Source organism: Sturnus vulgaris, unplaced genomic scaffold, assembly GCF_052056855.1.
Source record: "Sturnus vulgaris isolate bStuVul1 unplaced genomic scaffold, bStuVul1.hap1 Scaffold_194, whole genome shotgun sequence".
Lineage (NCBI taxonomy): Eukaryota > Metazoa > Chordata > Aves > Passeriformes > Sturnidae > Sturnus > Sturnus vulgaris.
In genome coordinates this window covers 5,514,987-5,527,038 of record NW_028276164.1, presented here as the reverse complement: position 1 = coordinate 5,527,038, position 12,052 = coordinate 5,514,987, and the positions used below count along the sequence as shown (strand labels likewise).

The following is a 12,052-nucleotide window of genomic DNA, read 5'->3' as shown; positions in this document are numbered from 1 at the left end:
CCACCATAGGAATGACACCACCACAACTCAGTACAGTATGGGCACCCTTTTTTTTTTTTTTAATGAACGGGCTACAATTACATCCTTTTTGATGACTCAAAAGACTGCATTAATTATTTTAGGGCTTGTCCAAAGAGATTAGGGGATTCTGTAAAGCCCTGAGGCAATTCTGTCCAACGCAGTTGTTGTTTCCTGCCCTTATCAGGATATTCCCATTCAAAGGCAAAGCAATCTCTGCTACTTTCCTCTAACGGGCATGCCCAGAAGGCATCTTTTAGATCTATTACACTATACCAAGTGTAGTCAGGGGACAAATCCTTTAAGAGTGTGTAAGGGTTTGCTACTACAGGAAATTTGGTAACAGTTCGCTGATTTATAGCTCTCAAATCCTGTACCAATCTGTAATTCCCGTCTGTCTTTCTGACAGGCAGAATAGGAGTATTATGTGGGGACATCCATGGTTCCAAAGCCCCCTGTTGCAAAAGGTTTTCTATGAGAGGCTTAAGGCCCCGTCTCCCTTCCAGTGATATTGGATATTGACGAACTCGGATAGGTAAATCGGGATCAGTGATTTTCACTTTGATGGGTTTCATTTTTAACTTCCCTATTTCTCCAGGGGTGTACCACACCTCAGGACATATTTGCTCGTCATCCTTTTGGGTTAAAGCAAAAATTTTATGCTGCCTTTGGGATACTTCAATTTTCAAATCCAATGCTATTATTAAATCCCTCCCCGGTAAATTATTTTCTGCCTCTAGTAGTAACAGCAAATCTTTTAATTCAATTTTGTTCTGGGTCTCAATTTGCACACTTTTAATAATAGGGACCCGAAATGGTTCACCTTTTGCTCCAACCACGAGTGCTGTTTCTCTACTCGCTTTACAGCGTTTTGGTAGGTGTTTAATTGTGGATTTTTCGGCTCCTGCATCTACTAAAATTCCACCTCCTCTCCCTGGGGACCGATATTTAATTTTATCAAGGGCTCTTTAGCTGGTATGGTCCCCAGTACATACAGCCCCTGACACCCCTATTCGTCTTCCTGGAACTTTCTTTTTTTTTTTCATCGTGTATCAATTTTTTTAAATTTTTCTTTATATGACCTTTCTTGTTACAATAAAATCAGGTTCGCCTTGGTGAATTCTTTCCTGCTTCATTTCCTTGTGTCGGGGGGGTTTTCCGTGGTTTCCATCCCCCTTTCTGCTGGGTTTCTTTCTGTGTTTCACGAACTTAAGCTATAAAGATTTTAGCTACTGCTTTCTGCTTCTCTTAGCAATTCTTGTAACCCCCGATCTTGCCAATCGTCTAACTTTTCTAATTTCTTTCTAATATCTCCCCATAATCGAGCAATAATTTGGGTTTTGAGGAGTGCCTGACCCACTTGTGTGTCAGGGTCTATCCCGGAGTACATTTGGAGATTTTTCCTCAGCCGCTCCAACCAGTCAGTCGGGGATTTGTCCTTTTTTTGTTGTTCACTAAAGGCGTTTTTAATATTTTGTCCTTTAGGAACTGATTCTCGGATACCTTTAACGAGTATCCATCTTAAGTCCATCATATTCTGGCGATGGACATCATTTTGATTATCCCAGTTAGGATTATTTAATGGCCATTTCTGGTCTCCCCTAGGTCCAATCTGATCCTCCCGGTCCCATACCCTCATTCCAGCCTGTCTGATCATTTCCCGTTCTTCCGTGGTGAATAGGATACTTAATATAGATTGTAATTCCATCCAAGTATACATACTTGGTCCGAGGAATTGATCTGGTCCTCCGATACCCCTATAGGATCTTCTAGGAGTTTTCCCATTTCTTTTTTAAAGTTCCTCACTTCCCCTGTGTTCAAGGGAACATTTACAAATCCAATTAATCCAGCCTGTTGTCCTGCTAATGGCACTTCCCTCAGGGGGTAAAGGCGAGCCTTTGTGTCGTTATCTCCCTCCTCTCTGGTGATACCATCTCTCCTGGTATTCCTTTGACTGGAGCGAGTTCTTAGAGCTATGGGAGTACCAGGAGGAGAAGTGGGTGCGTGGGGGGGGTCTCCTGTATTTTCTGTATTATACGGAGGTGGGAGATTATCGAGGGGTTCCCAGGTAACCTTTTTTTTATTTTCATCCTCTTTTTCTTTTAGAGTATATATCAAGGATGGCTCGGACTGTTTTGCCCACAGGGCAGCATACTCACATTCCTCTCTGTTAAATGGTTCTTTATGAGCCACATATGTGTTTAATGCTCGACAAATCCAACCCTCAAATGATCGGAACATGGGCCAGTATAGGTTATCTTTATGGATCATTTCTTTGGTCCATTCCACCATGCAAGACTGAATCAATTTTTCTTTACTTTTTCCTCTGTATATCGCCCCTGTGTCCCAACATTTTAATATTTCTCCCAAAGGGCTGCCTGGTGCTATTTCTGGCAACCTACTTGTCTTGTCTTTATTTTCCCAGTCTCCTTGTGGACCAAATGAACTCGAACCTCTTCGTGGGTCCCTGGGACTCAGAATTTTACTCCCTCTTTGTCCCATTTTTACCTCAAGGGACTGTCTTGAGGTGTTTGTACTCCCCGATGTGTTCTGCTTGAACCCCTGCCTCTCCTCGGGTCAGGATGGACTGGAACCCGCCTCTACCTGGGCTGGGATGGGAAAAGCAGCTTTTCCCTTCTCCCTCCGTGACTGGTGTGTTGCAATCTGCTTTTCTTTTCCTCCCCCTTCCCCTTCCCCCCCCCCCACCCCCTTTCCGGGTCCTGCCTCTACCTGGACTAGGGTGGGAATGACCCAGCCTCTACCTGGGCTAGGACAAGAAAAGCAGTCTCTCCCTTTGTGCTCACTCGCTTCGTCCGGTCACCGGCCAGGTCCCTCGCGGGATGCTGGAAACGCGGATAGAAGGACTCCACTCTCGCTTTGCAGCAAAGGCCACGTCTCATTCAGGCAAGCACACAGTCATCCCCACCAAACCACACAGATACTCACAGTCCGATGCTCCTGTCTGGCTCTTCGTGCACGAGAATTACAGGTGATTTTGCCGCGGTCTCCCGGGGAGATTTTCCTTGCTCAGTCTCTATGGTGCGGGACGTCGATGGGTCCCGAGAATCACTGACGAACCGGGGCCACAGCAGTGGGGCGCCTCCCCGAAATCGCAGCGCCTCTCAGGGCTCCAAGGACGTCCCGGGTTTCGGCAGCAAATTGTTATAAATGAGAGACAAAAGTCTCGATATTCAGCAAAATTTAGATTGCTTTAGTTGATATAGAAAGAGCAAGCAGCGCGCTGGGGAACGTGAGGGGTCACCGCCCACTCCACGCTCCACCCAACCTTGGTTTGCAGCCTCTTCTTATACTGTGGGTTCTCATTGTAATCAATAATTTTTGGGTTTTTTTTTTGCTGACATAATTTTGGTAGGTAAGCAGTGGTGGTCGAATAAACATCCTTACACAAATTACAAAGCCTTTGGGTGATAATCAGTCACAGATAGCCATCTGGTCCTTGTAGATAACCACCAGAGAAGTTCTGGAAGTCTGGTTCTTGAGATAGGCAGCATTGATTAGACAAAGGCAGGAAGATCATTTTGGGAAGTTCGATTTCGCAAGCTGGCAGCAGATACAACTTATTTGAAAAACATAACATAATATAACATAATGTAATGTAACATAGTACAACATAATATAACAAGGTGATTTAAAACAGAATTATTTAATCATATAATTTCTTTTATCTAGTGTCCATGCTTCACTTCAGAGCTTAGCATTCTGGTTTATGCAAAGCCCAATGCTTTTGTGATTAACACGAATCTTTTATCAATTGTCACAGCGACAAGACGTTGGAAGGGCCCAGGGGCATGAAAGGCAGAACATCCACTCTGTAGGGGAGCACGTGGGGGTTTAGTCCAGTGCTCCCAGTGCTGATTTTTCACCTTTCTCAGTCAGTTGTTGAGTTTTAATACTAAGACTTAATAAACCTCATAAAGTTTTACACAGTGAAGTCGTTTGTCCCACCCTGCACTGCTGGGGTAGGAGGTGCAGCTGGAAGGAGGGAGGCGTGTGGAAAGCTGGATTGAAGGGTCTCCATTTAATTCTCATTATTGTCCTCTGAGTTTTTAGAGTTTTCTGCCAGAAATCTCTCCCGTCCACTCATCCCCTGGGGTTTGGGGCAGTTTTCCCATTTTGGGGGAAATCAAAGCCATGCACTGATGCTCCTAATAAGGAGGTAGGAGAAGTGAGGCTCCAGGGCTTCCCGCTGAGCCGGAGCCATCGAAAACACGGGGCTGGGAAAGGCGTGCCGGGAGCTGCGGGAACTTTGTTTGTGTTTCCAGGCCAATGGCGGCTCGGGCCCGGGCCCGTTCCAGGGCTGTTCCTCATCTCCGCCTTTGCCTTCCCACAGCCCGGGGGGCCCTGAGAGCGCGGGCCGAGGCTGGGCCGTGTGCAGAGCCCGGCCCTCGCTGCCATTGGCTGATTGTGGCAATGTCACTCCTGGTTGTCGCGCGCTGATTGGGCAGAGCAGCAAAGGCGCCATTGTGGCAGCGTCTGTGCGGGCCCGGCAGCGGCGGCAGCGGCCGGAGCCCGGGGAGGCGGCGGCGGAGCTCGGAGGCGGCCCCAGCGCAGGTGGGAGCCGCGCTCGGTTGTGCGGGGGCTCGGGGCTCGCTGCGGGCCGAGGGGGCGGCAGGGGGCTCTGGCGGGTTGGTTGTGCCGGTGCCGGCCCGTGTTGGCGCTGGGCTGAGGGCGCTGCGGGAGCGGCTGCCCGCGGTCTCCTTCCCGCTGGGGACTCGGCAGGAGCCGGTGCCGGAGCAGCGCTGGCTCGTCCCGGTTGCTGTGGGTGGGACAGAGGTGTCTGCCCTGTGCCCGGGGCTGTGCGGGAAAATTCCCGTGTCCAGAAGTTTGTGTGCCCGCAGGAGACGGAGGAGTCCTGCAGAAGTGACTTTATTGGTGAACAAAGAGAGACGCCATGCGGCATTTGCCATGCGGTCTCTAAACCGCAGCCTCCTTTTTATCCTCATTTTCCCGCCCCCATCTCTGTCCCTACTGGCTGAGGTACTTGGAAGGTTCAGAGTTCCCGATCCACCTACTGCATGTCATCGTTAATATGCACTCCTACTACGATATTAATCTTACTGCTTTCAATCCCTCCTTTTCTTATTTTCTCAAGAATTGCCTTTACTAACTTTTAATTTCCATTGACTCAATGTCTTTTCCTGCATCCTCTTTGGAACAAGGTGTCGTGCATGGTAAAAAGTTGAGCACGTCAGAGGAAGACCAGCATTCATTTAAGCCATGATCTGCAGGGAACCCCGAAAAACGTGTCCCATTCCCATCCTTTCTCTGGAATACGAGCTATTTTCTTATTTCCTTTTTTATCTGTTTCATCACTTTTCAGTTTCATCTATTTGCGAACAGCAGTTTGAGTTATTTTCCACAAACTCCGCCTCTTTCTGTTTATAGATAATCTGATCCTATCCCATGGGAAATGTCTCCTTCCTTATTTCAGTGAATTGGACGTCAGAAAGGTCAGGAGGTGGAGCTGTCTGGTTGGTTATTATTTCGAGGAAGCTTTTTATCCTAATTCTGCCAATCAAATTATGGATGGATTTTCTGTGTCCTGATATGAATTCGTTAGGGATCCCAGGGGCTGGTCCATGGTGTTGTAGGATTGGCTCTGGTGTCTGTTCATCTTTTCTGCGTTTTTGGGTGCTCCCTCCATCCAGGGCTGCATCAATTGACCACTTTTCTCTAATTAAATCACCACATACTTGGATTTCCATCTCATTTCCCTGAACTCGTGGCACCAAAAACACCCCAGTGCCCCAATACACCCTATATAACCTGGACAGTGACAGCACAGGTTGGAGCAGGGAGAGGGATGATTCCCCCCCGCTTTTTTTCGTAAAGCTTTCCCAACATTCTCCGTTTGTTGTTTCCCTTTGCAGCTTAACCAATTTCTGTTGCAGTCAGATATCCTCACTATGGACTCTGCCTTTAGTTGTGCAAATTCCATCTGTGCAAGCAGGCAGAGCTGGGGGTGAGGGACAGAGGGAATCACCGAAATTCCTCCCCCAGGCATGAAGATCATCCTGGTTCATTGTGCACACATTGCCCTATCAGTGTTAATTTGCATTTCTAAAGGTCCTCTCTTGGCTGTGCCTGGATCCAATGCTTCTATTCCAGAGCAGCCATTAGGTTATCCACAAGTGCACCCCCACAACCGGTTTTTTTTTCTTTTTATCTTTTTTTAAACAATTTTATACTAACTGTTTATGTGTTAAAGCCTCACCATTAATACTCTTCTAGTTTTGCAAAATGCAACAAAAGGTGAGCATCGAAAAACCCTTTCTGAAATTCTGCCATCATTAAGAGCCACCCACAAATACACACAAAGAAATTCCAATGCAATCTAGATTTTTCTACTTCTTCTCCTAGGAGTAAAAATTGATTCTCACACCCCTGGTCGAAACCCAACTCAGAATATAAAAGTAGGATTACTATGAAAAAATTTTCTAATGGTGTAATCTTGTCACTGAAACTGCAGGAAAAACAAAAACTCTCCAACAATATCTTAATGCTAGAGTGTCAAGGCATTACTTGATCGTGGTCAGGATGTGCAACAGAAATAATTTCATCCACACATAGCCCGAGTGTGCGGAGAAAACATTCCATGAGATGTGAATTTTACTAGATTTTTCCTAAACTTTTCACTGTCCGAACCCGGAGAAATCCATTGGTTTAGTGTTCATTGCTTCAAAGTTGTGTAGTTCTTAGTGTTTGGTTTCCTATTGCAGACGAATTTCTCCTCTTCTGATGTTAATTAGATCCACATTCCTGGATTTCTTTCTCAGTCTTTTCCAGACCAGGTGTCTCCATCTATGCCGGGGCAGTGTCTGGGGTGGGTGTTCCTTGATGTTTGCTGATGTTTCCTTGATGTTTTGTTGAATGTTGTTATCTTTGTTGGTATCTTTTGGGCTATTCCCAGTCTGTTGAGATGTTAAACTCATCTCTGTTGAGTGGTGCAACATCCCTTAAAAAAAGCGTTTTAAAATTTCTTTCCTGAGAGAAAGGCAAACCGAGCCTGACTAGTAAAATGGAATGTAAAACATTTTAAATTTGGTATACTTTCCAACAGTGGAATCGCAGGCAGCCCAGTGTGTGAGTGTAATTGAGAGGCAGAGTCCTGGGTGGATGCTGTGAACAGCAAAGTGCCAAGGCAGGCTCTGTGCCAGCCCAGCTTCCTGTGGCAGAGATTTCACAAGAGACAGGATTCTGGCCACAGACTGCTTGAAATACACATCCCTTATCTCCAGCCCGCACTAGGTGGAGAATTCCCAGGGTAAGGAATTGCAAAGATCAATTCCAAGGGAGATAATTGAATATCTGCCCTGGCTCTGGCCAAAGGTTATAATGGCCGGATGCTTGGCCTTCAGCCAAGGGCACACACTGACTCAGAAAACACTTCCTAAATGCAGCAACATGTTGCATATTCATAGACCTTCATGCATTATTCACAATCATTCTCCCCAACCTGTAAATCACTATTTTTGCCTTCCCTGGAGTTCTGGTGTCCCATAATTCCAAGAATGTGAAGAATTTCCTGATTATCTTTTTTACCATTCTCTGAGTTATTTACATGAACAAAAGCTTTTTACAACAAAATGTTGTACTTCAAAAAAATATATTTTCCACTACTATTTCTAAGTTCTGTTAATCGCAGAGCTAAAATAAACTGTGTTCATACAGAAAAGTTTTCCAACATATAGCATCCATTGTAATATTTGCAAAAACTCAATAATATAATATATACTTATAACACACCTAGGATTCAATTTTTTTTCTGAGTATGGAAGAGCCATCGCTGTGGCACCAATCATTTTGTTACATTTCATTTTCATTTTATTTGTTGCTTTTCTTCTGTCCATACCACCTCATTGAGGCTATTGGGGTTCAGAAAGTGATACAATGTTATGGGTAGAACAGAGAACTCTCAATTCAGGTCCTGCAGTTTCCTGTTAATGCTCACAATTCTTGCACCTCCTTTTCAGTCCTGGATTACTTCTGAGATTCTCCAGACCCTCTCTGGGTCAATAAACCACAAACCTTCAGACAAAATATGTCTAACTATTTTCTCCAGCATTTGCTCTTTCTTTTCAAATACTCAAAGATGTTTTTTAGCCTGAACATTCAGCCATTTCACAGAGGCTTCTTCTACCACTTCTTGTCCTCCTGATTGCAGCAAGTCATCCACATCCTGCATTAACCCAATCCCTGGGGGTGGGGTAAATTCGTGTGATATTTTCTGCAAGGCTTGCCCCAATAAGGCTGGTGCTTCCGTGCATCCCTGCAGAAGGACCGTCCATGTCTTTTCCATTTTCCCTTCTACCTCTTGTTCCCACTTAAAGGCAAAATCCAGTTTACCATCCTGTGTAAGTGGGCATCCCCAGAAAGCATCTTTGCCATCAAGGACTGAATGGTGTCAGTGTGAGGAGGGCACCTGGTTGAAGATGGTGTAAGGATGTGAGAGCCCCTGGGTGCTGGGGCCCCCTTGGGCCCTGGGGTTCATCCCTCAGGGGCTGTAGAAACTCTGCCATGGCCTTTGCCTTCCCCTTGGCCTTTTCCTCATCCCTTCTTGCATTCCCCTGCTCTGCCTTTGTGACCAAGTGCTCCAGGGGCTTCTTCTGCCCCTCCTGCAGCCCCCTCAGTGCCTGGGGGTGCTCATCCTCTGACAGCTGCTGAGCTTTCTGCTAAATCATTCCTTTCTGCAGTGACCCAAGGAAAATGCTTAAAAGCTGATCTCGATCTTTCCACGACCAATGCCCATTTCCCAGCTGTTCCTTTGTGCTGCTGCTCCTTGTGCTGTGGCTGCCGTGGCCAGCCCGTATCCCAGAGCCGGTGCCTGTCCTGCCGCAGTGTCCAAACGCGGCCCCCCCGGCGGGCAGGGCCGGCAGCTCCACGGGGCCGGGCAGCGGCCGGGGCGTCCCGCAGCCTCCTGGGGGCCGGGGGCCACTGCCGGGCCTGCAATTGCCGGGGGGTGCTGGGCTCAGGCAGCGCCCGGCGCTGAGCCCCGGCTGCCCCACAGCCCCGGCCCGGCCCCGCAGCTCCCCACAGGCCCCCAGCCCGTGCTCCCGGTGCCGCCCCTCTGCGCCCGCTCCTGCCGCTGCCCAGCACAGAGAAACCCCCTGCAATCCTGACCTCCTTGTGTGCCTGTCCTGGCAACCGGGGATACAAAGGATCTGCATCAGCTGGCAACTTTTGAGGATGAGAGCCTGCTGAAAAACATCCCCATCCTCAGTATTTTTCTCTTCCTCCTCTTTTCCATCATTCTTTTTCTTCCCACATAGATTGCTCCTGCTGCATCTTGCCTGAACCATATTCCCTGCACTTCTCATCACACCAACAGCATCCATCCCTTGTTGTCTAAATCCCTTCTGGACTTCCCTTATTGCCTCCCTAGGTGTCCATGTCCGTGATTACCTCTGGGAGAATGTGCAAACTCCCTCCAGATGCTCCCAAGGGACCCTTCAGAGATATTTTGGGATCATCGTCCCTTTGGCCAGGAGCCCTTCCTGGCTTTCCCTTTCTACCCTCCACGGGTGCCCTGCCATGTTTAGTCCCCGAAGATCCCACTGTAGTCACTGCTGAGATTTTCAGTGCTCTCTGGCTGCCGACTCTTCCCAGCCCCCCTGATCTGTCACTCGTCTGTCTCCTGGCCCCAGCGCCCCCCGGCAGGGGAATTTGGGGAGGTGGGAGGGGGGGAGCGCCAAGGCCGGGCCCCCCCGCGCTGTGGTGGCGGCAGCGGCTGCAGTGGGGAGCGAGTGCGGGCGGGAGCGGCCGAGAGCCCAGCGCTGCCCCAGCCCGAGCTGCCCCAGCTCCATCGCTGCCCCTGCGCTGGGATGCTGTGGGTTTGGGGGGAAGAGGGAGCCGGCAGTGGGTGCTGGGCCTGGGGGCAGCAGGAGAAGGGAAGGAGAAGCAGAGTTTAAGAAGAAAATGGTCAAACGATGCCTGTGGGAGGAGCAGGTGGGATTGTGCAGGAGAAAGATGAATAATGGGAGGAAGAGGCGTGTGAGGAAGAGTAGGGACACCAGAGGAGGAGCAGAAATGGGAAGCAGCACAATGTTCCACTCCTCCCTGTATCGGCAGCCTCTGCCCCAGCCCCAGGAGCGTTGGTCCCCCCGCATGCAGCAGGTGACTGAAGAGGACCATCCATGATTTTCACAGGGGTGAATCTTGGCGTTTGTGAGCTTTATTGGACTAAATGTTGGTGCTTTTATTTTTTGCAGGGGCTGAATCTTTATATTTTGTAAGGGATTTGGGCTGATACTTGCTTTTTGAGAAGCTTTTGATCTGTGTCTTGATGTTTGGATAATTTTTGTGCTGAATCATTGTGTTTTGGGGGTTCTTATAGACACAATATGCCCAATGACTTCCTGAGTTGCACTTTGGAAGGAGGAACCGTCAGCCCAAGGTGCTCTCTTGTGTTTTCCTCCAAACCTGGTTTTGTCATTCCCAAGGCGTGGGTGGATGGAGGAGGAGGAAAAGTCCCAGGGATCCCACAGGAAGCGGGGCTACAAATCCAGCCCAGGAAGGATTAGTAGGAGGAAGAGGAGCATCAGGAAGAGCAGGGACAGAGGAGGAGGAGCAGAAACAGGGAGCAGCACAATGTTCCATCCCTCCCTGTATCTGCAGCCTCGCCCCCAGCCCCAGGAGCGTTGCCCTCGCCACATGCAGCAGGTGACCGGGGAGGGGGATGCACGATTTCCACAGGGGTGCATCTTGGTGTTTCTGGGCATTACTGGGTTAAATGTTGGTGCTTTGGTTTTTTTGCAGTGGCTGAATGCTTATGTTTTGGAGGAGGTTTTGGGTAAATCTTGCTGTTATGCGGAGTTTTTTATCTGTGTCATGATGTTTTGGAGGATTTTTAGGCTGAATCTTGGTATTTTGTAGGTTCTTGCAGGCATCATATGCCCAATAATTTCCTGGTTTCCACTTGGGCAAGGAGGGACTTGCAACTCAAGGCACTCCCCTCTTGTTTTTTTCCCCAAACCAGAATTTTTCGTTCCCAAGGTGTGAACAGATGGAGGAGGAAGAAAAGCCCCGGAGATCCCGTGGGACGAGGGGCTGCAAACCCAGCCTAGTGAGCTGTGAGGAGCAAAGACCCTCCTCGAGCCAGGAAGGAGGCTGGAGATGCAGGCGGAGCTCAGAGCTGGTGGAGAAGTCTCCTGGAGGAGAGAAGCCCCACAAGTGCTTGGAATGTGGGAAGGGTTTCAGCTGGAGCTCCGAGCTGATCCGGCACCAGAGGATCCACACTGGGGAACGGCCCTACAAATGTGGGGAATGTGAGAAGGGATTCATGACGATCTTTAATCTGATGCAGCATGTGCTGGTCCACACTGGGGAAAAGCCCTATGAATGTGGGGAATGCGGGAAGAGCTTCCGCCAGCGCTCCAGCCTGATGCGGCACAAGGTGATCCACACTGGGCAACGGCCCTACACCTGCTTGGAATGTGGGAAGAGCTTTGGGCATAGCTCTGGCTTGAGAATGCACCTGCGCGTCCACAATGGAGAGAGGCCCTATGAGTGTCCCAAGTGCGGGAAGAGGTTTCAGAGAAGCTCCAATCTCCTCCTACATGAGCGGATTCACACAGAGGAGAGGCCCTTCCGCTGCCCCGACTGCGGGAAGAGATTCAACCGCAACTCCACCCTCACTGTCCACCGGCGCATCCACACTGGGGAGAGGCCCTACGAGTGTCCTGAGTGTGGGAAGAGCTTCTCACAGAGCTCTCACTTGACCCAACATCAACGTAGGCACCACTAAGGGAAGCCCTGTGAGTGCCCCGAGTGTGGGAAGAGCTTCGTGCTCTGCTCCAGCTCCATCCCCCATGGGAGGATCGGTGTTGGATGATCCCCAGTGACCCCCGTTGGGCGGAGCCCTGGTGATCCGTGTTGGGTCGGGGGAAGGGTTTGGAGAGATTTCTTTCCCTTCTCCTTGTGCCGCTGTGATTTGGTTGGTAATAAATTCCCTCGCTGTGCCCAGGCTGGCTCTGTTGTTCCCGTGCCGGTGCTCGGGGCGGGATCTCTCCTGTTC

The 12,052-nt window shown here is 49.1% G+C and overlaps 1 protein-coding gene across 1 annotated transcript in view; it reads left to right on the top strand.

The window, feature by feature from the left end:
• The window catches only part of LOC148218210 (uncharacterized), a 224,844-nt gene extending 213,062 nt beyond the window's left edge, over positions 1 to 11,782 (top strand). Inside the window, exon 11 of the mRNA XM_088157923.1 lies at positions 11,369 to 11,782. Coding sequence (XP_088014049.1) covers positions 11,369 to 11,782 — 414 coding nt within the window. The remainder of the gene's footprint in view (positions 1 to 11,368) is intronic.
• Positions 11,783 to 12,052: the final 270 nt, after the last annotated feature.